Source organism: Ovis aries, chromosome 4 (assembly GCF_016772045.2).
Source record: "Ovis aries strain OAR_USU_Benz2616 breed Rambouillet chromosome 4, ARS-UI_Ramb_v3.0, whole genome shotgun sequence".
NCBI classification, from domain to species: domain Eukaryota; kingdom Metazoa; phylum Chordata; class Mammalia; order Artiodactyla; family Bovidae; genus Ovis; species Ovis aries.
This window is the reverse complement of record NC_056057.1, coordinates 100,643,066-100,670,791: the sequence shown is the minus strand read 5'-3', so window position 1 is coordinate 100,670,791 and position 27,726 is coordinate 100,643,066. Positions and strand designations below refer to the sequence as shown.

Sequence of the window (27,726 nt, the reverse complement as noted above, 5' to 3'; positions counted from 1 at the left end):
TTAATCTTCTTGAGTTGATTTACAACGTTGTGTTAATTTCTGCTGTACAACAAAGTGACTCAGTTATACATATATTGTCTCATATTTTTTTCCATTATGTTTTAGGATATTGAATATAATTCTCTCTGAAATGCAGTAGGATCTTTTAATCCACCTTATATAGAAGTTTGTATCTGCTAGTTCCAAACTGACTTTAATTTTCTGTTTCTTTCAATGACCTTTCCCCCAAGTTTCCCTCATTCCTCAAATGACTTTGGGCTTTGAAATGGTTAAATTAAACAGTTAGCTTCAAAGTTGTATCCAGTATGATAGTTAACATTAAATATTTTTTTCATAATACGTTTAGAATAGTCACAAAGGATGTAATTTCCAGCTTATTATAGGTTTTTGTATTTTTAAATAAATAGGTTTTATTGGTTTTTAATTAGTATTCAAGAGATTTAAGTATCAGAATGTTTTGTTACTCCCTCATCTATTTATACAACCTCGTCTTTAACAATCGGAAATTGTACATCCTCCTTGACCTGATTTTTTTAAATAAAAAAAATCATTTAACATAAAAGCTAAAATTATATTGGAAATTTACTTCTTAATTAAGTGGATAGGGCTTTTTAAAATTAGTTTTCTTGTATCCATGGATGAATGTTACCCTTTGGCACAAGGAGATGTTTCAGTAGCCATCTAATCGTGTTTTCGTTTTTCTAAATAACAGTGCTGAGATATCTTGTATAAGTAAATGGAAGAAAGAGTATTATGTCCATATCACTCAAATTTTCAAACTCTTGAATTTTAAATACCTAAGAATCATATTAAGATTTATTATAAAAATTAGTTTTAATGATGTGTTTGGAAACAACTTGATTAGATATTTTCGTCTTGTTTAAAACCAAAGTATTGGGAATCACTTAGTTTGCCAAAGAAAATGTAGTCCTTAAGAGTCAGACACTCTGTCATTACTAATCTGAATATTTCTAATAAAGTTGTGTTTGCCTTCCAGAAAGTTTTTACTCTTGGGCAAAATACTTTGGTTAGATCCCAGAGAGTAAGAAATAGTGAGAGAAATTAGGTTGTAAAAGGAGAGGATACTGGCTGTGCCTTTTCAGGAGGGTCAGTTTTGTTACATAAAAGAGTACATATGTAAGTTGACGCTTTTTTGGCTGCATTGTGTGGCATGTGGGATTCTAGTTTCCCTACCAGGGATCAAACTGCATGCTTCTTATAGTGGAAGTGTGGAATCTTAACCACTGGACTGTCAGGGAAGTCCGAAGTTGATGGATTTTTTTGAAAATTCATACAGTCCTGAAAAAAGTCTCTTAAGTATCCCATTTTTGAAGATCACTATTCTAGTACCTTTCATTGCAAGCCCTTTAAATTATGGCTTATTATTGTATATAGTATAAATTTATGTTGATTATTCTTTTCTTTTCCTATTTTATTTAGATATCTAACAGTGATACACCTTCACCACCTCCTGGTTTATCAAAATCCAATCCAGTCATCCCCATCAGTTCATCCAATCACAGTGCACGGTCTCCTTTTGAAGGAGCAGTAACTGAGTCACAGTCGTTATTCTCAGATAATTTTCGCCATCCCAACCCTATCCCAAGTGGGCTTCCTCCTTTCCCCAGCTCCCCACAGACTTCCAGTGACTGGCCTACAGCACCAGAGCCACAGAGCCTCTTCACATCAGGTACATAACCACACTGCGTGTGTCAGTAATTATCCTCAGACTAAAATCAGACCTTCGCTGGGTGTGGTGTTATGCTGTTTTTGTCCTCTTCTTTTTTCATAAAAATGTAAACATTTAAATTGCAAGAAATTGGATGGTTTGGATAAGAGTTGTATGATCTAGAAGTTACTGTGTTAACAGATTTCTCCAGAAATGAAGGATTAGATCATTTTTTCAATATTCAAATACTTATTCCTCTAGGAAGTATTAATAGTAAAGGCTTACACTTTTTAATTAGATTTGTATTTATATAGTTATATTTTAAAAAGTATTTTCCTAGCTGACAAAAAAAGTATGTTAGTTAATATAGAAAGTTATATTTTGGCATTTTGAACCATTTCCAATTTCATTCAATTGTTCTCATTAATGTGAAGGATAGCATAAAATTAAGACAATGTAAAAAAATATAAAGATTAAATAGATACTTTTTTCATTGTTATAGTAGTATATAAAGCATATATTCAGAATTATTTATATGTGTGTCTTTGAGAAATACATTTTAAAAATAAACTGTAATTGAATTCTCTGACCATATTTATTACTTTATTTTATTTAAACAACTTATTCTGGGTTTTGATGATGAATAATTGAGAGTATGATTTGGGTTTCAAGTAGTACTTTGTTTTCCTTGATGAGCAAAATCAGTCTGTATCATTCAGTTTTTGAAGTTAGTAACTTAAAAATGAAATCATTGTTTAAAGTATCTGAGGCCAATTATAATTTTATAGTCTTAATGTTCTTATAGATCATAACAGATTTTGCATGTATTTATTTGCCTTTGTGTTATACAGTATGATGTTTCACTAGTATGGAAGTGAGATATATGTTTTAAATTCATCACTGTTTTTCTTCCCATCAGAAACAATCCCAGTATCATCCTCTACAGACTGGCAAGCAGCGTTTGGCTTTGGTTCTTCTAAACAACCAGAGGATGACTTGGGTTTTGATCCCTTTGATGTCACTCGAAAAGCCTTAGCAGACTTGATTGAAAAGGAACTGTCAGTCCAAGACCAGCCTTCCCTTTCGCCCACATCTCTCCAGAACTCCTCGTCACACACTACAACCGCCAAAGGTCCAGGCTCTGGATTCCTGCATCCTGCTGCACCTACGAATGCCAACTCTCTGAATAGTACCTTTTCCGTCTTGCCACAGAGGTTCCCTCAATTTCAGCAGCACCGAGCGGTTTATAATTCATTCAGTTTTCCAGGCCAGGCAGCCCGCTATCCTTGGATGGCCTTTCCACGCAATAGCATCATGCACTTGAACCACACAGCAAACCCCACCTCAAATAGTAATTTCTTGGACTTGAATCTCCCGCCACAGCACAACACAGGTCTGGGAGGGATCCCTATAGCAGGTAGGTTCGTTTATAGCCTTTGAGAATTTGTGAATAACTCTTGCCTACAGGTTGTTGGGTGGGTAGGGAGGGTGCTTTTGGATAACAGAAAGTATTTATCCTTAGTCTTGGAAATTTCAATGGGAAACACTCTTTATCGTAATCTAAAAAAATTTTTATTGGATGGATGCCTTGTAATATTGAGCTTTATAAGGATGGTGGAGTATTATACCTGGTTATTGCTCAGAAGCATTTTACTTAATAGCATAGTTACCATACTTTCTTATGGCATATAAGTCTTTTTCGAATGAAAAAAGAAATGGGCTCTGAAATTATGGTGCCATAATGTCCAACACCAAAAATTCTGATTATACATTCTAAAAGTAAACTGGTTCAAAAAAATTTTTAGAGATGATAATCAGTGAGAGCATGAGGGATAAAGCCACCTTCTTAACTCCTTTTCACAATTTATTTTGATTGATAGACACACATTCACATCAAAACTCTGCTTATATAATAAAGGACATAATATTTGGGAACTCTTAATTTTCACAGACATCATATGTGGATAATTATACTTTCTGTGAAAAATAAATTGTTCAAGGAGAGATTTTTTTCCTTCTGGTCTGTCATATTTTTGTTTCTGGGGTAAATATTAGATTCCTGTAAGTGATGCCAGAATATTTCTGATTTTGTACTGCTACCCTTGAAAGTTTCAGAACTTTTGGCTTTTATACGATATTTTTTAGATCAAGTGACTTCTATATTTAAAGAAATCTTTCTTATTAATAGTTTTTCAAAGTTTGATTTGGGCTTTATATATGACTGTTGAAAGAGTTTGTTTTCTCTTGATTCTGAAGAGAATCAAGTAGAATAAAATAGTCCTTCACTCTGTTACATAACTCACAAAATTTATTTTTATCCCTTGTCTTGGCCTTTGTGATATGGCATGGCACAGTATTACTGTAATAATGTGCTATCACCAGCAAGACATTTGTTCTCTTGTTTTTAGCAAGGTTGATAGATAGATTTTCAGAGAGCCATCAAAATTCTTTGGTTCAATTCTCTTTGTGACTATAGCATTTGAATGTCAAGACAAGTAGGTAGGTTAAGAAAATGTGTTATGTGGCTTTTGATACAGTCAAGTTAATTTACCCATGAGTGTGTAATTTACCCATGAGTGTGATAGCACATGGGGTCTGTAGCTCAGTTGTTAAAGAATCTGCCTGTAGTGTAGGAGACCCGGGTTCAATCCCTGGGTTAGGAAGATCCCCTGGAGAAGGAAATGGCAACCCACTCCAATATTCTTGCCTGGAAAATCCTATGGACAGAGGAGCCTGGCAGCCCCCGATCCATGGGGTTGCAAAGATCAGACATGACTTAGCAACTAAACCACCACCACCATGATAGCACCTAATGTAGTAGTTTGCACAGTGGTGGGACTTGTGATAGTTGTTCATTTGATTATGGTAGTTAGTAAGTAATTTAGAGTGACATTTTTCAATCCTCTTCTACATGATATTCACTTAAGAAATACTAAGTGTTCAGTTCCTGGTACTCATTTTTTTCAAAGACAATATATTAGAATATAATTTTGTTTTGTTTTCATTTGTTTCAATCATTTAGAAGTGTGGAATTTAAATTACTAGTAGTGCATCTCATATCATTATAACACCAAAAATTTAATTTCCCCTAAATATTCTAAACATTTAACAATAGAATATTAGACCAATTCCTATGAATATTTGGGTATCTGCCCAACAATGAACTAGGCTATGTGGATAATGCAGAAAAACTTTAAAATGCAGATATTATTTCCAGATACTGTATAGTGTAGTTGACAAGATGAAATAAGACTGTGTGTGAAGGTGGTAACTATTTGATGCTGGAATGCAAGACACATCAGTGGAGCCTATAAATTGTTGGGGAAGCATCATTGAAGAATTAGGACTTGATCTGTATCGTGGATTTGGGTTAGCAGGAGGGAAAGGGCAAGACCTTTTGTGTTGGTAGAAACTCCCAAATAAAGGCATAGAGGCAAAATTTAGTGTGCCATTACATTAAGAAACAGTAGAACTACCTTCTGTACCAGGAGGTGCTTCATGTGTTTTGGAGAGTGGATGAGAGGATGGGGAGCTCGGTCAGGGAGGCAGAACAGTGTGGGCTTGATATGATAGGAAGGAAGATGCCTTTGTGGAACTCTAGTTCTTAGCTGTCTTCATCGTGCACTTTCGTTTGACTTATTATGTGACCATCCTCAAAAATTATATGTTCTTCTGATTTCATAGTTATCATATTGTCCATTAGTGTAAAAAGAGCAGTTTTAAACCAAATATTTTTTAAGCTGGTAGATATTCCAGAAATGCCACAGGGGTGATGAGTAGTCACTGATTTTTGAAGGTAGTTGACCTTGTGTTGGTCATTTGAAGTCTTCATCTAGAATAGATACTTCATGAAGAAAAATGTGGCATTAAATCGTGATCCTATCTTCGTGGGTTTTTCTTTTCTTTCAGCATATACTCAACCACAGAGCATAGAATACTCTTTTTTCCCCAGAAATTCTAAGAATGAAGTCACCCACTATAGATTCTGAATCATTGTTCTATTTTCTGGGAGGTGGGGAGAGTTTGTTATTTCAGTTTCTTGACTGTGCATACTAGCTCGGTATTCAAGTGGTGACTTATAATTAAGCTTATTTTTAGAGAACTCTTAAGGTTCCCATGGCTAAAGAAATTTTAGTGTTAATGTACCAAAATATTTAAAATTTATATCAGGAGTTATACAGAACCCTTCCATGGCCTATATATATTTGGCAAATACCTCAGGATGCTGAATGTGCAAAGCCTGAAAACAGAATAGTTTTATAATTGTAGCCAGATGATTGAGGTTTTGCAGTAACAATTAGAAGTGACAACCTAAAATTCTGGAAAACTGTGTACATCTTCACTGTAAATTATTTGAAGCAATTTAATATGTAGGCAATATCTGCCTCCCACCCCTAGTTGTAACTCAGCTGTACTTGAGTTGAACTGTTGAAAAAGGTTTAACTCTATTTTCTGCAGTGAATATCATGGTTTCTTACACAGGGTAACTGTAAAGAGCTTCATAAAGGAGAGTACATATGTTTCAGCAAGGTCTGCCACTTAAGATATGCTTAGATAGTATTCAGTACTGGAAAAATTATGTATATTTATTCTTTAGATACGTAGAGCAAGATGGGGTTTCTGACTTTTAGTTGGGAGTAAATAGTCACCTTTGTATCTTACAAATGTCTGTGTTTATTATACATTTGTATTTAAATTTTAAGTTTTGATTTGTTTCAGTTAATTATTAAAAATTGATATATCTGAAATCCATCATGGGAAGGACAGTTGCCAGAGGTTTGACATAAACATGGTTTCCATTTCCTCTGCCTAATTGAAAACATTTTTTACCTGTTGAAAATCAGTTATTTCCGTAAGTGAAATCTTTTTAGCAGCATTTTCTTGGCTGCATATCCAGTTTTCTAAATTGAGAAGGATTTTTGGAATAAATATTCTTGAGGGAAAACTTGGATTAGTAACCAATAGTAGTGAAGTCCATTCAAATCGTCCTTGTTATTGGAACCATGTGCTTTTGTTTTAAAAAATAACTTTTCCTGGGCCAAAAAATGACCTGCCTGTTCAACTCCTTCATTTTAGGAATGGCAAAGCTGTTTTCTGAAAAGGTTAAATAATTTTGAAGTCACACATTCAGTTAGTAGTAGATTTAAGATAGGAACTCAGGTCTCAGATTCAGTAACTGAAGTGTTTTGAAAAACACTGTAGTGAACTACAGTATTGATTACTGGCATTTACTTTAACTTGGCTTTCTTCCCATAGTAATTGATTTTTGCTCTCACACTCTTGGGAGGTCCCTTTTTTATCTATTCATGAGACAATTGGCCCAGCTCAGGAATATAACCTGCAGTTACAAAATAGAATGCATTTCATTGACTTGATGAAAATTAATCTCTTGCTTAGTTCTTAGGAGTACCATGTCCTCACCAAGAACTCTAAAATTTCTTTTACACAGCCTTCTTGCTATATATTTGGGGTTTATAGAATATTTGCCAATTTACTGAAAAACTATGAAATAACCTGTTTTAAAGGCACAGTCTTTTTCTTCATGGTATCCCTTAAACTGTCTTTCCAAGTGTAACTTTGCAGATTTGTTTTACAAAGAGCTTTCTTCCAGGATGTTTTTATTCTATAGAGCTAAAAATTATTTGGGAAACAAATAATAGTCTAAGTCTGTGAGCATTGTTTTTTCAAAATATACCTAGAAAAATATTTGAAACTGTTCAGGTTTAGATTTTTGTTCATGTTTTTGTTTATTCAAATTTTACTTAAGAGAGGGCATTTAAAGAAAATTCTTTGTTTCTGAATTCACTGTTTTAACAGTGACTTGATGAAACAAGTCACTTGTAGTCATTATCAATTATAATTGGGAGAACTGATCTCATTTCATGTATAGTTCTTTGACCTAGAAGTAGTCATCTTACTTTCAGTCAATTGGATCATTGTATTGTTAGCCTTTTACTATTTTCTCATTATTTCAAAAGTGTACATTGAATTTTCAGATGCTATATGGTAATTTGCTAAACTAATATTTATTTCTTTTTATTTCTTTTTTCTAAACATAATGACTGCTTTTAAAACATGGATTTGTCATTTTGCCCTTTACAAAACTCACATTTTCACTTCTGTGAATTTAGTTTTAATTTTTTTTTTTTTCCCCCCACAAAATACTACTTACTGTTAGGAGTGTCTATATAAAAGGTCCAATTGGCTTGGAAAAGAATGGCTTTCCTGGTCTCTTTTTTTCCTTCTTGTATATTTATAATTCTGAATCTATTGTTTGTTCTTAAATCTGACATAGTATTAAATTTAAGGGTGTGATTAGAGTGTAACTGCTTTCTAGGTACTTGATAAGTTTATATTTTAAAATTCATGTCTTGTTTCACACCCGCATTCCAGCCATTAAGCATGTATTTTATATATGTATCAGTATTCCAAATATTGAAATCATTTTTAAAGGGACTGTTAACAAATCTAGTCACCCATAACTAGACCATGACTGACTTTTCCACAGGGGAAGAAGAGGTGAAGGTTTCGACCATGCCACTGTCAGCCTCTTCCCATTCATTACAACAAGGACAGCGGCCTACAAGTCTCCACACTACTGTGGCCTGACAACAGAACTGAGAGGAGAGGATTAGACTCTGGGGTGCTTGCATGGGCAACCGGATTTTTGCATGATTCCTTTCTGATTTTGCATTTAATGTATACACCCAAAAGAGCCAACATAAACGTTCCTCATGCCTACAACTAGTGTGTTACCTCATATAGCTGCTAAAGTATTTCTTCATTAGGCCTTTAACACAATTTATTAGCATAATAATTTTGGCATTGTTTCTCATGAGTGATACTATTTTTTAACTCACACAAATAAACTTGTAGTACTAATTAAGATCCCAGATGAGATTAGCTAGAATTGTTACTTTGGCTCTATTGTTGAAAATATTCAAAGATAATGGTAGTTCCTTGTTTTCTGACTTGTGAAAAAATGGTAATATCCTAATATATTCATGAGAAATTTGGAAATTAAGAAGATAATGTCTATTGCATTCTTTGAATACTTGAGAAGAAAGAATACATATAAAACAAAATTGGTGGTGTCATTTAATGCCCAGAAGGATGTTATCAGCAATTGTTTGTAGTTGTATGGATTTATGTCCTATATAATGCATTACCTGTTTAGAAACTGTTTTTGTTCTTTCTCATTTGCACATTTGCACTTTCTTTTTGAATGGTTGTTAATTATATAGAGACGCTTAAGAGATAATTATTATAGACTAAATGCAATATAATCTCTTTCCTAATGCACTGCCTAGTATACCAGGAAATGCCTCAGAAACAGAATTTCAACTTAAAATTGATTTATCAGAAACTTGAATATGGGGTAAAATATTGTATGTGAGAAGCAACTATAGTAGTGTAAAACTTTTATTGAAAAAATGGTAGTTCTGTGAGATATTTGTTTGGAAATTTCATTGTTTCACAATTGAAATGTGATAATAAAACTATATTACAAGTTCCTGACCAGAATGAGACTAAGGTGGAAGAGAAGAGATTGGGGATCCTCTAAAATTAGGCCACGTAAGTTGTCATAGGTAATTTTAATCACAGAGAATAGTGGTGTACTTTATTAGGATATAATGTGAAGTGATTTTTTGGATAATAAACAATTTCTTGAAATAGTTTTAAAGCTGATAATGAAAGAAAATAAGCTGAGTTCAGTACTCAGCATTAGACAGAGCTGGTTCAGAAAACATGACTGTTCTGCCTAAATTAAGCATCTGGGAAGAAAAGGGAAAGTCAGATCTCCTATTGGGATTTTCAAAGGACAATTGTGATATAAAAGATATGCCTTAATTAAAAAAATATTAAAAGAGTATCATGAATAACAAAAAAGGAAGCCTAAAGATTTAAAATAATAATGATGATGATAATAATAATGAAACACCTTACTGGGAACTGATACTAATATCATGTTGGAGTTGGAATTTTCAGGGTTACCTCTCTACTATGTAAAGTCTATAACTTTCCATTAAATAAAATACATAAATTAAATGGCTTTGTCCTGAAGAATAGGGGGTAAACTAAAATCCGTTCTTAGATATTCTTCAGTTTGGTTAGCTGAGAGTATAGAAACAACTATCTAGCCATTTAAATTATTATTGTAAAATTTCTGCATACATGACAATCTCAGCTTTTGATTTAGGAGTGACTTAGGACAACATTATAAGAAATTTAGCAAATACAAACAAAATACTATAAATTCGTTAGAAGCCTTTTAGTATGTGTTGAATATGAAGCCTTTTAGTATGTGTTGACTGTGGTTTCATTTTTGCTGTAAGAGGCCAAGACATCCACTTAATGCCTCCTGTGGTGCTGAGGCTCCTGGGCCTTGTGGACAAACTCGGGTTCCCTGCTGGGGCTGACCTAGTGCATAGTTTTCTCCAGCCTTCAGAGCCAAGCCTTTCATTGCTTGAATCTTCTTATGAAAACATAAGAGGTGGTTAGCTCTCATTTACTTTCTTCTTTGTGTTGAGAAATATACCTGTTAAAACAAGGCTTCTCTCCTGTGGTAGCTTTCTCTCCTTTCTCATTCCTGGCCATTGCCACAAAACTGTCAAAATTTATCTGACTTGCTAGAGCCCAGAACTGTCTTCCTGCCTTCTTCCCCTCCTGTGCCACCTTATACATACACACTGTAAACAGAAAAATGCTTTCTTGGGTAATTAGGCTTCAACTTAGATATTTTCATGTGGATGAAAGATGATCATTTAAGTAACTGTAAATCTGAGACTTTGTAAGCCTAAAAAATTAAGCTTCACTGTTTTGCTTACTTTTATGTATGTTATGGTTTTTTAAAGTGAAGTCCTAAAATCAGTCAAAATTGATTATGCTAATTGATTATACTAAAACTCAGAAGAAATTACACAACATGTACTGCTTCACATAGCACGTAAACTGATGAAGCCAAGTGATGGTAAAGAATGAGAAATTCTAAAAACTTCAGATTAGTTTTTGATAAATTCCTTGCATGATTGATATGTCATACACAAGGGAAACTTTATATGCTTTTATATCCTTAACTTTTCAAAAGTGACTAGTCTTTTCCTTACATCAGAAATGTTTAACCTGGAATACAAAACTCCTTGGACGTGCTTATGAGTTGTGTGTGTGTACAGATGTTCATTTTTTTTGGGGGGGGGGTAGAATATTCATTGTTACTAGACTTGTCAAAGCGTTTGGTGACCCATCTCCCCCCCACAGCTGAAGTGGGAGAAAATGTTAAAAAAAACATTTAGAGCATCACTTCTTAGTGCCACTGTAGGATATAGACCTGGACTGAATAATTTTGATCATATGATGAATGTTAAGTGCCTCTTTTTATTTTCTTTAAGATTCCATTAGGAAATATTTTCTGATTAATAATACTTTCCTTTTTATTCTACCATTGCATTTTGTTTTTACAGGTGGTACTTTTGTATACTCTCCTCTTATTTCAGCAGAGCATTAATTAAATATTTAAGTGCCTATTCTGTGTAGTGGCTCGAAGTAGATCTTGAGGGATACCAGTTAAATAAAGTATAGATCCTATTATATATTATCAAGGATAACAGTCTTGTGACAGTTTTAGTTCAGTTATTTCTATAGGGTCACCTCTTTTTGTATTTTAACTATAAGAACAGCCATAGTAGTCCACTCATTTTATTATTCATTGCTTTGACAGGGCAACGAAGGATATTGAATACTGATACTTGAAATTTTGAAATATATGATAATTTAGAGAGAGTGAAAAAAATTTTAACAGGGGAGACATACATTCATTATTCTAATTGAAGTATTGCTCAGTCATGGGCATATACTCATGTCTTATTCTTCAGCGTTGTGGTAGTTAAGTATAGATTCCTCTCTCTATATATATGTATTCTTTTAAAGAAAGCTTCGTTGCATTGTGTGCACGTTTTTACTGACATGGCTCCTATTTGTACAGTATTCCAAGCCCCTTCAAGACTGAGCTCTCTTCTGCTGTAATACAGGTACATAGGGAGCTCCTCGTCCAGAGGCATTACCTCAGGGAGTCAAGAGCAAGGAACGAATTGCAGGCTTATTGAAACTCTCAAAATGAAGACCACCAAGTTACGTGTGCACATATAAAAACGAGAGGACATTTCATCCTATATTGAGTTGTAAGGTTTTGGATTCTTTGGTTTATTTGATGATGAAGCTCTCCCATATCTGCTTAAGAGGTGCATATCATACAGTTGAGAGCACAATAACTTAAAAAAAATTTTTTTCTTTAAAAGAGGTGATACTGCAAAATGCTGATATATATGTCTTTTCCTATAAAATATAACTAAGTCATGTATCTGGTTCCAAGCTAGTTCTTCTGCTGTTGGTGCTGTGTCTTTCTCCTCTCAATCTTTTTATCTGAATATCTACTATGTTGTCTCCTTGTGCTGAACAGTCACACATGAAATGCTGAGTGAGCCGGTTAGACACTTTGCTGATACAGAAGTAAAAATGGGATTTAGAGAAGTTATTCAGGCAGATTTGGAGAAAGGCTTCATAGGAAATGTCTGACTTTTGCTTTTGAAGGATGGCTTGAAATTAAATGATGGAATTGGAAAATACAGTAAAGGGAACAGATTGAATGAAAAATTGAGGATGGAGATTAGCACGGTCTTTGAAGGGTCAGGAGAGGATAGTAAGGAGATGGACTTGTCTGAGGTTATTACAGGTCATGTAGGAAGGTGAGGTAAATGTGCAAAAGCCTTGATAACTAGGAAGAAGAGTTTAGTCTTGATGTGGATGTGGTCAGTGGTAGAGAACTACCTGTTCTTTGGAAAAGATGTAACTTGATTGCAGTGTTTTAAGAAGATTGATACATTTGCTGGAAATTAGTACCAGTTAGAAAGTAGTTCCTGTATGTCATTGCTGAGCAGTGAAAATAAGATGGCCTGGACACAAATAGTAATACTAGTAGGATTGCAGAAGAAATTATGAATTAGAAGTCAGAATGAGATGCAGGGAAAGGCCTTTGGGTTTGGCCATGTCTCTAGTGATCTTTAAAAATGCTACTTTCATAAAAAGATACAGATGGAAGGGCAGATTTCTAGGATTCACGAGGAAATGTCAGGGATGTAGAGGCAGCAGTCATTGGCTAAAGACATTTGGCAACAAGAGGGAAGGGAGAAACAAGATGCTAACTAGACGAATCGTAGATCTTAGAAGGCATTGCTTTAAGATAAGGGAGCTGAATATTTAACACAGAATTTACAGAGTCGAGTGAGAGAACAGCACAGATAGTATGGAAGAGAAGATAGGCTAACCAGTGGAGTAAAAGTTTTCTGTAGGTGTTCGGAAGAGATACACCCCTGAGATGAGGTTAGGTTATAACTTAATCGAGATGGGCTATATCTTCCTTTGTTATTTGTAAAAAACAATATGAAAATCTAGGCGAAAGAAGATGAGATTAGAGAAAATGAGGTTAGATGAAGGTGCTCATATGAGTTATTCTTAGATGCATATCGTGAGAAAATGGGGGTGAAAGAATGGAGTTGGGAACCTGTTGTTTTTTAAAAAAAAAAAAAAAAGAGGGAGAGAAAGAAGTCTGTGAGAATAAGCCTAGAATTCATCAGAAAGAAATTTAAGAATTGAGTCAAGATAAGGATCAAATTTAAAAGAGTCAGATATGTATAGTTTTGTATGTTGTGGTGATTCAGCAGGAGTGGACAAAGCATATATGAGAGTTTGTTTAGAGGGTGAAGAGAAAAGAACACAAAAATAATTAAGAAGGTAAAACTGATGATGTAATCTTGTGATCCAGAGTTCATTGATTTTATATGTTGATGAGGACAAAGAACCAGTATACTATTGTTAAGAGAAGGACAGATTAGGAGACTAGTCAGTGTGATGACCACTCAACACTACATGACAAGTGAGAACCAGAAAAAGGATTGTAGATAGATGTCTAACATTAGGGCTGGAGGTTGGAAAGAAGGCAAGCTTTCATTACCCCTATGGTCTTTACTCGCCCAGCTTTCCCTCTAGTCCTTTTGTTGAGAGTAGGAAGTCAGACTGTGTGAGAGAGAATTGTAGAAAGCATGGTATTACCAGAGGAATCCTGAATCATGTTTCCTATAAGTTGAAGGCGATCCAGAGGATAACATCCCACAGTGGAGGGAACATTGCTTCCTCAAAGCACAGTAGGAGGATGTGAACACATAGTACAAGGGAAGGCCTGGGGAAAGCCAGAGATGAGATTGGACAGCGTAGGTATCCCCAGGGGGTGTGTTACTTATGATACGAAAGGTTTAGACAGAGGAAGTAGGTGCATGTGAAGAGTCTCGTAGCTTGGAGCTTTGGAGAGTCTACCCTAAGTTTGAGTTATATAAAAATACAGTTTACATCTATTGGTACCTAGAATTGAAGGCAGGCCTACGCAGTATAAGCTGCTTGAGAATTAGACTGAAGTACCTAGAAATTCCATGAACCAGATGGAAATTACTGTACTCGAGAGCCAATCCATTTTCTTCAGGTTCCTTCACACCAGACTTCATAAAGCAGCTATTGACTTCACTTTGTTCTTAGCCAGCTTCACATTTTATGATTATTTTCAAGGTTCCTGGAAGCTCCAGCCCAACCCCTAAGAACATACTGTGCTTTGAACAGTTTGCTGTTGCAGCTCCTGGTTGGTCCTAAGACCTACTATTGTGCTGTGTTATAAGCAACAGCCTCAAAGCTTTTTTCCCTTCCATATAATTTATAAAGCCTTTAAAGAACACAGTACCTTTTTTTTTTTTAAGTTGAAATTCATATAACATACAATTAACTACTTTAAAGTGTACAATTTGGTGGCCTAGTAGGACTGTTCTTTAATTATCTTAATGTTAAAATTGAATAAATAACCCACTCTGGCTGTGAGAAATTTGGCCCATCCTTGTTGGGGCTGTGTGGTAATAGCTGCATCGAGACTCAGGTAAAAATGTTTAAAGTAACTGTCTGAGTAGTTAGTTCTTAAGTGGTAATTTTCTGTCTTCATGACATTTGACTAGTACATTACAGAAAAAAAGGTTTCCTTAGCAAGGAAGCCTCACTCTGTGTCTGGGGTGAGATTGAGTTGGTATGTGTGCATGTACATTGACTTACATATAGTAATTTTCATTTAAATCCTCTACTTAGTGAATATGGCAGAGGAAAACGTCTCAGGCCATCTCCCTGTGACTTTTTGTGTATTTACTCCTTCTGTGTTCCCATTAGTTCTTGCATTCAGGATAAGAGCTGTATTCATATTCCATCCTTCTCTAAAGTTTTTTTTTTTTTTTTAATGGGAATTAAAGTCCTCTTCATAGGCAGCAAGGTTACAATATAGGTACCTACTTCACCCCTGGTTATGCTTTATCTGAACAAATATTTTCATAGCTTTTCCTCATCAGTTTTCACTTCCACTACTGAACATATCCATCCCATATACCCTTTAGGAAAACCTAAGGAAAGGATAAAAAGAAGAAAAAGATGTTTTATTATACAGTCCTAAAACTTCAGAGCTGTGAAACAGCATAGCCTTTAATGATCCTTCTTTTGAAGACCAAATGATAATAATGATATTAATAAACAAGGCTCAGAAGGATTGTGGTTTGCCCACAATCACATTCTAACAACAGTTTAAAGTTTTGTTAGCCCTCACCTTTCGTATATGTAATTCAAGGAGAAGAAAACTTTAAGATTCAGAACATCTCTCTTCTTTAAACTTCATTGTGTCTTACAGTTTATTATAGTAGTTCTCACAAGTCAAGGGCTTTCAGCTGTGAATATCAGTGCAAATAATGAATTTAAATTGTTCAGATTGTCCATCTGTTGGCAACTGTTATTATAGACCTTTTAAGTTGTTAAAACAGCCTTGTGTTATATGTGGCCTAGTGATCTTGGAGTAACTTTAGTGCGGGGAGATAGAAACTTCACAGGTACTCGTAATGTGAGTATATGTAATTCAAGAAGAAAACTTCAAGATTCAGAACATTTCTCTAAACTTCATTGTGTCTTATAGTTTATTATAGTCGTTCTCACAAGTCAAAGGCTTTCAACTGTGAATATCAGTACAAATATTGAATTTAAGGCATTCAGATTGTCCATCTGTTGGCAACTGTTATTATAGACCCTGTAAGTTGTTAAAACAGCCTTGTGTTAAATGTTTCCTAGTGATCATGGAGTAAATTTAATGGGGGGAGATTGAAACTTCACAGGTACTCTTAATGTGACTTAAATACAGATGTCAGAACCGAAATAAAGAGTAAAACAGAGGTGGAACTAAATTTACCCAGAATTTTTCTGCAGTGCCAGAGAGCATTTAAGCATCAACCTGCATGACCACTAGACTGCTGATAACTCTAACACTACAGAATGAAAAAAATTCTTACAGTAATGGCACCAAGATGTACTGCACCCACACCAAAGGGGTGATCTCAGATTCATCTCTGAAGAGCGATTGTATGCTACACCGTGTAAAATGATAGCATATCTGCTGATTTTTTTTCCAATCAAGGAGGTGGTTGTTTTCAGCATAATGAAAAAGAGGGGAAGCTCCACAAGGATTTAGAGTTGATAATACCATCATCGTCTCCAAGAAGAAATGCAGGGATGCCGGCTGCAATCAACTTTTATAGCCTAGTGCTGTTTCCTCATATGGTGAGATCTCTTCCCAGGGATTGTACCTGCATTTCTACTCTGCTGTCGTCAGTCTTGTGTATGGAAGCAGTGAGTCTATGGAGCAGAACGTAGCAATCTGGAATATTACTGGAATGTTTTTAAACGTTGTTTTATGTGTTGGCATTGGCAAGAAAACTGACACTGAAGCCGTTCTTTTTTTTTTCTTTATTATGTCTATAAATTGAGTATTCAGCTAAAGGAAAAGGAGGCTCTGGGTTATGACTTCATCAACAGAGTAGGAAGATTTCTTACTGACCTTAAGCTGAGTGTTATTTAACTTATGTTGTCTCTATTAAAATAATATTTTACTAAAATTTGTGATTATGGATTACTGATAGCCCTATTCCCTCATCCCTCACTTAGGGTGTGATTTGCTACCAGGTATGGGCTGTGATTCATGGGGTCACAAAGAGTCAGACACAACTGAGTGACTGAACTGATGGGTTTTGGGGGTTTTTTTGTTTTTACATCTAAACTATTAACATTCACTAATTAACCTAACCATAGTCTTCCCCAGCCCTAGTCCCAGATAGGAATGACATTTCTTGAGTCAGTGCTGCAAAACCTCACCTTCATTTTAAATGGCCTATTCCTGAACTATGCAAAGATCTTTCATAATTTCCAGATAAATACATACAACCCTGCAAGTTTTGTTTTATAACACGCTTTCTGGTTTTAGTTCTTGACTGCTGTGAGTCTTATTCTGGTAGCTTGTACTCACCTCTCTGTCTAGTTTTTCTTCCTTTGGGCAAAGAGGAAATTGCTTCTTTCTTTCTCCGTGTAACTGACCACAGTTAGAGGGGGAGGTCTTGACTAGATCTTAAGGTGCACTTCTGTGTGATACCCTTGTAGGACCCTTGACAGGCCTGAATTTTCCCTTTTCAGAGAAGAAAGGGCTCTGTCAGGTTCCTGAGTGTTCACTCAGTGTCTCTATGGTCATTTACCTCCCAATTTCCTTCTCAGTCAGTCTCTTTGTTCTCTCTTAAAAATCAAAACAGCACATTTAAGCAGAACGCACAGTCTGGGTTGGGAGTAGATTGAGTAACAAATGTCTGATTGGTAGACTTTTTACTCTACTAGACTGCCATTATTCAGGAGTAGATTGAGGAACAAATGGCTAATTGGTAGACTTTTTACTTTACTAGATTGCCGTTATTCACTTACTTTTACTTTTAAGTAATTCTAGCTCTTTAAAAATATTTTCTGGACAATACTACTGAAATTCAGTGTTTCACAAATATATGTGATTTTTAATAAAACTAATTTTTTTCCACTAAAAAATTCTAGTTCTGTATAAAGCTCCAGGAGATGGTGAAATAGGAATTGTTGTTTCTAATGTATATTTAAGACTAAATATATAATTTATATTTTAAGACTGTTTCACCTGATCTTTCTCTCTTTCCTTCTTGCTTTCCTTTCTTCAACACTGATTGAGAATTGGTCTGTCAAGACTATCTCTGGCATTCTTTGCCAGTTGAACTACAATAAATCATAGCCAAGGATGAACACTTAAATATATTTTTAAATTAATTTTAAAACTAAGGCCACTTAGTGAACCTGATGGTAGGCATATAGCTGTTTAAATTCATCAGCAGGTAGGCCTTTTGAAATGCTATCCTCCAAAGGAGTATTATCTTTTATAGGTCTGAAAAGAATACAGTCTTATTAGGATTAAATCTCTTTAAATTGAGGCATTATTTGAAAGATTGAAAGCAAGAAAATATATGTATTTTCCACAGTATAAATAGTAAGGAGGAAGAAAAAGCAAAATAGTCTTTTTTTTTAAGCTCATAAATTTCACGTATGTGTATGAAAATAAAAGAACAAGTAAATTTCAATTTATATTCTTGTTTTGAAAAATCATATGTTTATTTATAAAACAACCTCAAAATAGATTTTAACAAATACCTCTGGTTTGTGAAAATAGTACAGTGAAGAAGAAAGATGTATGCTTGATCTGTTTGGTTGGAAGTGTTTATGACTATGACCATACCCATTATCTGTTTCATTTAGTTTTAGTATAATAATGAGGACTTTACTTCATTTCCTAAAATAATTTTTTTTCTAAAAATTAAGAAGCAGTTTCTTATTTTAATGCCCCAAAAGATAACTTTCTAAAAATAAAGCTCATAGTTGGGTTATATTTCAGAGCATGGAAAATCATATTTCAGAGCATGGATAATTTTTAGTCATCTTTTGAGGGTATTTTTGTGTCTTTGATATAAACCCTTAAGATAGGAGCCATCCTTCAGAAAAAGATGAGACTGACTGATCTTCACTGTCAAAACAAAAGTGAGCTGTGTAATAATCAAATGAAGTAAAAACTGGCTTTAGTGGTTTTTAATAACTTTTAGAAAATTTAGAAATCTTTAAATTTGGAAGATTATAAACATAAAAAGTCTTAAAATTTCAATGGACATATAACCCTATGAGGATTTCTTGCATGGGTACCAAGATACTTTGGTCTGAATGCAAGCCTGGAGGGAACTTACACTCCCTTAAAAAATATTTTATTGGTACTAAACAATCGAAAGCTATCACTGCTTTCTTCAAAATAACCAAACTCCAGTGATCCGCTGAAGAAATAGAAAATAAGCAGAACAGCACGACTTGTAGGACGCTGCTGCAGAATGTTATAGCATCAAGCCCCAGACATAGCCAGTGAACGTTTGCTGAATGAAAACTTGTGGTTGAGAGGGTGATGTTTGTATCTGATTATTTCTGGAGGTATGCAAAGCCTGGATCTGGATCTGCTTTGTGTTAAATCTGGACTTGTGGAGACATCAATCAGATTCATTTACAAATAAGTTACCTTACCTCTTTGTTGACCTGTGATCCTCAGTTCAGTGTTAGGATTTGCCTCATCACTCCATGATCAGTCCTTCTATCTTCTCCACCTCTGAACTCTGAAAATTCAGCTTGTGACTACTCCTTATTTTCCCAAGACCACCGTGCTCCCTCCTCCATACACACAAGCTTTAAAAAATTTCACCTAACCGATAACCCTTTTTACCTCCAGTGTCTCATTTGTGATACTCACAAACATATACACACAATTCAGAAAGCCTTTATAAATACCTTATTTTCTAGAACTCTACTTATGTGAGTACTGAAGAGCTACTTGGGGAACTTAATACTTTTCATAAACAGGGTGCTCTCATTAGGGAACTTAGGATTGTTCAAGAATGTTTTTTTCTTGGCTAAACCAAAATCTTTTTCCCATTTATGCTTCTTGTCAAATATGTGAAGGCAGTATCCACTTGTCTAGTAACTTCTAGACATAGATGAAACATCCTTAGTCCTTTTAACCTTTTCACATTTAACATGGTTTCTAGTTCTCTTTAGTCTATTTCTCCTCCACATATTTTGACATGACATTGAATGGCTTTCTTAAAATGTGGCGGTCATACTTTAATAATCCAGACGTGATTAGAGAATCAACTTTATCATTAACACTTTTCTTATTACCAATATTTGTATATTCCTTTATAGCTTATACAGTCTCTTTAGAAAAATATCCTGTGGAGTAGATATTATCCCTATTTTGTGAATGAGGAAACTGAGGCTCAGAGTGGTTATCATTTGTGATTGGCTTAGTGTCATACAGTTGATAATTTGGACATTTCACATCTATTTATGTGCGTTTAATGTTATTTTAAAAAAATTCTATTACCTAATTGTTATGAAATGGTGCAAGTAAAACTACTAAACTTTTTTTCATACATGTGACTGGTTAGTTAGATCTCTTCCATCCTGTACTTCCCAAATGTATTTTTAAAAACCTGAATGTAACCATGTTAAATTGTGTGTTTGGATTTGATGTAGAGTGTACCCTTGTTTGTATATTACCATCTTAATAAGTTTATCATATGAGACTATGTAATTATAAAGTGAGAGATAAATGTTATTAGTAACATTAATAGTGAAGAGTTTAAGGATTTTAATTTAAGAATAGTTGTAGTTTTAATTATTGATTCTGTCATCTGTAGAATTGGCTTTTTGTTTGCATGTTTAAATAAACTTTGTGGGCTTTGTTAAGTATAATAAGAGGCATGGAGTCAAAGATAATCCAAACACTTTCTCAGGAACTTTCAGACTAACACACAGTGTCTTTAGCTCTGTGACAGTTCATCTAAACACTGCTGTCATCCATGCTGTAGAATCTTATACCAAAAGGTTACCATTAGAAAACTTCTAGAAATTGCTGAATTCAAGATATATCATAGTTATATCATTGAAAGTCTGTCCAAAGAATAAATTACTTTGATATAGTTGGTTCTTTATGGAAATGCATTTTGGCTTTCATTGACTACTCTATTCCATTTGTTTTATGGCATTGATGTTGTGGTGGGATAGAAATGAAGTTTAGCTATGAAGTCTTTGAGTTTGGGCAGGCAACAGAAGAAGAAAGGAAATGGATCCCGGAATTTAGAAGGAGGACATTTCCGGTGGGAGACAATTGTCAGTGGAAGCTGCCTTCACAACTGCTGTTCACCTCAAAGTTAAACTTCCTGTGTATTTCATTAGGAAAGGAGCAGAGGTTTTAGTCCAAAATGTTGCATATTATTTCTCATGAAAAATGACCCCAAATGCAAACAGTAGAGCAGTGCTTGCAAAACCTCTCATGTTCACTTCTAAAGAAATCAGGTGTCTTCCAGTCTGTTTCAAAATTTTTCCCAGAACCCAATTTAAGCATTTAGCTTACAGAGCTGACTTTTCTTTCTTTCCTTGTAATTCTCTTAACGATGGTTTTGTGATGACGTCTCTTGAGGATGAATACCCTAGAAGAGAACCCATGTTGCACCTAGAAATTTTAAGCTTACTGAAACTGAGTAGATGTTCTTTTATTGTCTTTGTATCTCTTGTGACTTACAGTTCTCTCTCCACGTTGCTTATTCTGTCCTTTCTGGTTTGAGGATCATGCTCTTTTATAAAGAAGATGGAAGGAGGCAGAATGAAGATGGAGCTACATAGCTTTGACTTTCCTCGGGACTTAACATTATGACAGGCTGAGCCGTTGCCTTTTCCTAATTTTCTTCTGTTCCAAACTTAGCTTTTTTTTTTTTTTTTTTTTTTTGCCTTCAACATTTTTCACAAGCTTCAGATCATTATGGATTCTGATTTTAATCCTCAAGGATTATGATACTTTTATCCACAGGTAGGTTACATAACTCTATCCAGCTTTTCACATCTAATCCCATGAGACTCTCCCTGCACAAGAACTAGTTTCTTTAGATTTTGCCCCAGTTTATTTTCCTTATTAGATTATTTATTGCATAGTCAGAATGTTCATATTTTTGCGTCTTCTATCGTCTGTGAATCACTGCCTCCTATAACTGCGAGACCACGCTGACCCACCTTTCTTTTTCTTTAAAAAAAAAAAAAAAAACCTTTGGAAAGACGTTTTCTCAAAAAAACTGGAAGCAAATGTTCAAGGCTCGTCATTTAGAAAACATACCTCTTGAGGTTCAGAAACTGTTCACTGTACACAAAGAGGATCGAACAAGGCCCTTTCTGAAGGAACTCGCAGTGTAGTAGAAAAAGCTGATAGATAAGCGAATGCAATTCACTGAGGTGGTTACGAAAGCAACCAGGATGCCAGCCATCCAAGAACTCCATCAGTTAGTCTCATTCCTTGCTTCCTAAAGCCCTAAGGTTATGTCACATACTTTAGGGCTTCTATTGTATTCACAATAGCCAACCTGTGCTTTGTTGGTCAGAAGTCCAGAAGAAAATTTTTCCTCTGTTTACACTTTGGGAAGGGCGGGGGTCGGGAGATGAATTGTATCAGATTTATTTTCTCCTGGTAGATTAAGATCTCAGAGGTTTTGCAAGCACTGCTCTACTGTTTGCATTTGGGGTCATTTTTCATGAGAAATAATGTGCAATTGGGTGAAATCCTATTCTGATGGATCCACGTATCTTCTCCTGGGTGGTAAGCTCCCTCAGTCATCCTTGGATGTCCTCATAGGGCTTTTGTTCATAGTTCTTAGTTTCATGCTCACTTAAATGCTTTCTTTCAAGCTTCCAACTTCAGGTTTTGTCAATATCTTACATTGGATTTTTGTCCCTCTCATCGTTTAGTTTTGTGTATTCTGGTTCAGGTTCCACCTAATAATGCTTCTAAGAATGTATTGTCTTCTCCTTCACTGACTTCTCAGTTACCTTTTTCCTCATTCTAAGTGAGGCTTTATATATAGACTCCTTTCTCTAGATACTTTTTCCTTTTGTGTTTGTTTTTTCTTTTTTTCCTTAAATAGATTGTGCTTCTTCAGATCATTCATAAAGCAAATATCTAAATGTTTTCCCGGCTCTCATTAAAGGATCTGATTCTTCTCAAAAAACAAACTTACAGATCCTTGTAGGAACATTCTAGAAGAGAGAAGTACACATTGTGCAAAGCACATCTATGTGTATTGTACCATGTATTGTGTTTTGTGATTAGCTGCTTCTGCTGCTCTCTGTTCAATATGGAATGCCTTTCCCTTTTCCATATCAGCTTCTCTTCCCCTGAGCTTCTCCAGCCATCATTTATCCTGCATGCAGAAAGGCACAGTTGTTCATTTTCTTCCTTGTGCCCCACAGGACTTTGTTCATATCACGGTACTTACTATCACATGCCATATCGTTTTTTAAACATGTCTGCCCTCCCTTTCTCTTGGCCTGTGAGTCCTGCCAAGACACAGACTGGATGGTAGTGTGCTTGGTGGTGAGAACACACACTTTGGAATCAGAATAGATATGATTACTGACTTAGCACTTTTGAACTATTTACTCACTGTGAAATTTAGGTACTAGATATCCTAGTACCAACTGGGCTAGGTAGCAGTTTCATTTTCCAGAGTCAACTTAGTCTTCTCATTTATAAAATGAAACTACTACTTAACTCATTGGATTGTTGGTACTAGGATATCAAGTACATAAAGTGCATAGTGAGTGAATAGTGTCTAGAGTAGAAAAATGGATAGAATATAGCTAAGAGGCCTGTTTACTGTCTCATGCATATAATGTTAGAATATCTCTTTTTTTAAGTATTCTTGATTTATTTTGGTAAATTGGATTTTAAAAGTTATATTTATTTTTGTTTTGATATCTCAAGCACTATTGAAAGCATATTTTAGTGGCCTCTTTTCTTCAGAGAGGCCTTTTGGGCCCCCAAACTTAGCTGATTCCTCCTTTCAGAAGGATTTGCATCCCTTTTGGTAAAACAGGTCGAATCGCTGCATTATACAGATATTATGTAAATAGGCCTTTTTGGGGAAAGTAGTTTTTCAGCTCCTCTCAAGTTGGGTCTCTGATTCAGCAAGTATCTTGAAGCATATCATGTTTCTAAGACACTGAGCTGTAGCTGAAGAAGGTATAAGCCAGCCTCCTTCAGGCGTGTCAGTAGAGTTGTGAGAGAAGATGAGAGTACACGTAAGAGTGTATTGGATGTCACAGCACAGTGTGCGGCTGCTGTGCACTTCAGACCACAGGACCCTCGTCCAGGGTTATCTGTGGGGAAGACTTGGACTTTTGAAAGAGTAAAGATTAATTGAAGAGATCAGGAAAGCATTCTAGACAAAGAGAAAGGAGGGAAGTAGAGACAGTCCAGAAAGCCTAAATCATATTTAGCTGATCCTCAGGACCTCTCTTTTCCTGTTTGTGTTATTTCTATTCTGAGTTCTTAGAATGTTTCACTTAATTTAATCTCTACTTTCAGATCTATTAAACCCTTAAGATGTTGTGCCCCAGCAAATGTGCTGTGCAGTAGTGGTCTGTTTTGCTTTATATAACAAAATTTATATAAACAAAATTTCTCGAGCATAATTCGAGAAAATCTGAGGATCAGTTCTTTTTGTTCAGATGGAATAGCTTTTTTTTTTTTTCATAAGCTGATTTTATAAATCTGTTGGAAAGAATTCATTCACATTTTAGTTAATAAATTGAAATGATTGTTGTGACTGTCTTAGAGAACAGCATGCCTATATCATAAAGGCTTTCTTTTAAGTTCTGATAGGAGAAATTTTGTGTACTTTTTAAAGTTTGGTTTTATGTATAGGACAAGCATAATTCATTTCTATTTCAGTTGCTTAGAGGTATGTTGAAGTATGAGAAAGTTTAGGCTTTTCTTGAAATCATATACTGATGGAGATAGACTCCATCCCCAAACTCAGTAATTAATATCTAACAGGGCTAGGGGAGGTGGGGAGTTTAGCAAGGGGTAGAGTGGCTGAGACAGGCCATACTCAGTATCCTAAAAATATTTGAGAATCTAAGTAGCAAGAATTAATCATAATGGGAACTAAATTTCTGATAGACAGCCCCTTGTACCAAGAAAGATTTGTTTCACTAAGTAACCTACCTTTCGAAGTAGCTTCTGACTTTGAACTATAAAGGACAGCAGTGAAGAAAAGGAAGATTAAAGCTTTTTAGAAAACAAGACCAGATTGAGGACACTTTGGGGAGTAGCGGTGCGATAAGGATTGAAAACTGAAGAGCAGAATAAACTCTTTTAGGAGTGTTTTGGGACTGGAACTCTCAACGACTACTTCCCAGCTGAGTTAGACTACTAACAGAAATTTAACTTGAAATGAGAGGTCTCTGGTCCTAGGGACTGTTGGCCGGAACAGAGTAACGAAAGGATCAGGGCTGAATACGTGGACCAGTTGTCCCTGCCCCAACAGGAAAGTGGAGAAATTGGCAGATTTGTGACTGTGGTTGCATCTAGCTAGTTCAGTTAATAAGACCTATGTGTTTATAATAAAAAGACCTTGTGGAGGGGAACCAAAGAGAAGGTAGAGGCAAGAATGCCAAGTGGAGATAAAATCATGACCTGGTGGTATATATTGTATTAGAGGAAACAATAACTTGGAATAGCCGTTTATTTTAGGATTCCCCTTGCTGCTGCTGCTGCTGCTAAGTCACTTCAGTTGTGTCTGACTCTGTGCGACCCCATAGATGGCAGCCTACTAGGCTCCTCTGTCCCTGGGATTCTCCAGGCAAGAATACTGGGTTGCCATTTCCTTCTCCAATGCGTGAAAGTGAAAAGTGAAAGTGAAGTTGCTCAGTGGTGCTGACTCTTAGCAACCCCGTGGACTGCAGCCTACCAGGCTCCTCCATCCACGGGATTTTTCAGGCAAGAGTACTGGAGTGGGTTGCCATTGCCTTCTCCGTTAAGTGTGTTTTATTTCACCTTGTTATTATACATAGATCTTCTATCTTAGCAGGTCTTGTTTTTCAAATGCAGTCTTAGCTGCTACCCTGAAATGTGAAATAGTTGAAATCAGGAGGTGGGAGCAGATGTGTTTCCTTCTACTCTTATCCCCTTCAGTTCTTCCTTAGGGGCTCTTAAGGTGGTTTTGCAGTTTGTATAACCAATTTGAAAATTTTTCTCTTAGATAAAGATTTTATGCAAGCCAGAAGAAATCACTGGCTTATCACCAGTGATGATTTATCATAAGGAGCAGATTTTCCCACAGTCTTGTTCTCTGTAGCAAAGTTTTACATTTTATAATAACATATTGCAGTTAATCTGAGGAATAGAAAGGAGAGAAATCCACTTGGCTGCTGTAACGTGTGCTTTTACCTATAGCCATTCAGCTTTTCCTGCTTTTGACTTTCTGTGAAAGGCTTGATGTCAGAACACAGCTTAATTTGGTTTTGTAATATGTTATAATCATTGCTTATAAAATGCATCTTCATGTGTATTTTCTAGCAAATAGTTGGGCTAGGTATGTAAAAACGCCAAAGATAGTTTTAACATGTCATGGATTTTTCAGGCTCAGGGCATCTGTGAACTTTAAACTCCATGAATGAGAGGCTACAACTCTCTTTCACCCACATTTCTACATGTGTGCCTATGTAGCCGCTCTTTTTACTAAACTTTTATAGCATTTGTTAATCATGTACAACCCTATGACATTTCTTCTGTTGGTTTTACAGACTGTGGTGGTTGAGCTTTTTCCCGTGTTTGCGTTGTCTCACCATCTAGACTTTAAGCTGCTTAAGAACAAGAGTTAAGGCACAGGGCTTTGTCCTCCCTGCGTACCGTAGGATTCACTAAGTAGTTGCTTTGACTTTTATTTTGGCAGCCTTAACACATACATTTTCTGTTGTTGCTAAAAACTAGACTTGTCATCTTGCTTAATGTGTAACGACCGGCTTGTTATGGACCGAGTCTTAGGCTACCAGCAAACTGGCAGAATTTTAACTGTAATTTCTTCCTTAATAAAATGTGTCCTGAGCTAGGTAAATCGAAGTATACTGATGTTTCTTACACAGTGGAGTATGAGAATGTGACATAAGGCATCTTGAAAGTACTTTAAATTCTGTCTTTTGAGTTCTGTTCTAAAAAATAAAACTACTACAAACAACTTCACTGCTCTCCTGCCCTCTAATTATTTAGAACCGAAAATAGTTGTTTTTTACATACTTGAAAATTATAAATTGAAAGTAAAATTTTAATATCATAAAACATTTAAACATATCAGCAATCCCTTAAAAATATACAATCCTTCCCTAATATATTACGCTGTGCTGTGCTTAGTCAGTGGTGTCCGACTCTTCGACCCCATGGACTGCAGCCCGCCAGGCTCCTCTGTCCACGGGATTCTCCAGGCAAGAATACTGGAGTGGGCTGCCATGTCCTCCTCCAGGGGATCTCTCCAACCCAGGGCTCAAACCCAGGTCTCCCACAGTGCAGGTGGATACTTTACCATTTGAGCCACCGGGGAAGCCCCTTGTATTATGCTACTTCTAATTAAATACGTGAACAGTAAAATTAGTATCATTTAGTATAAAGTATGTTCAGTGACATGATTTTCATAGTAGTTTGCTTATGGTAAGTTTATTGTTGTTCATTTATTTGGCTGCTCCAGGTCTTAGCTGTGGCATGTGAGATCTAGTTCCCTGACCAGGGATCAAACCTGGGCCTCTTGCGTTGGGAGCACAGGGTCCTAGGCACTGGACTACCAGGGAAGTCCCTGCTTACGGAAAGTTTAAAGGGCTTTCTCATGTCTTGTTTGTCTTTGTACTGTGTTGGTGGTGAGAAGGTTTATTAGTTAGGTTGACTGCACAGCACCTCTGGGAGAATGCTGGATATCAGCTCTACATTGCTGGGAGGAGACTGTTGTGCACAGAGCCATTTCCTGGCAACTGAGAAATGTTCTTACCTTGGCTTTTCGGAAACTACTATCTATTCAGTATTGAGTATTTTTAAAAAATTGTTATTAGGCATTTATCAAGTAATAAATGGCCTTCAAATTTATTTGATCCTTATAAGAGAAAAAAGCAGATGTTATAAAATAGGGTCCTGGCATATTAAGAGACTTGCATACACTTATATGTTCAAGGTTATGTTAATTACGGTTGCTTTATAG

The 27,726-nt window shown here is 35.7% G+C and overlaps 1 protein-coding gene across 6 annotated transcripts in view; it reads left to right on the top strand.

The window, feature by feature from the left end:
* The window catches only part of CNOT4 (CCR4-NOT transcription complex subunit 4), a 152,219-nt gene that overhangs the window by 118,857 nt on the left and 5,636 nt on the right, over window positions 1-27,726 (top strand). For 4 of the 6 annotated variants that reach the window (XM_027968840.3, XM_027968837.3, XM_027968839.3 and 1 more), the window contains exons 9-10: window positions 1,441-1,690; window positions 2,589-3,086. In XM_027968840.3, coding sequence (XP_027824641.1) covers window positions 1,441-1,690; window positions 2,589-3,086 — 748 coding nt within the window. Of the gene's footprint in view, window positions 1-1,440; window positions 1,691-2,588; window positions 3,087-8,177; window positions 26,722-27,726 lie in introns of those variants that run through there. The other 2 variants (XM_027968842.3, XM_027968841.3) reach the window with 1 other exon arrangement.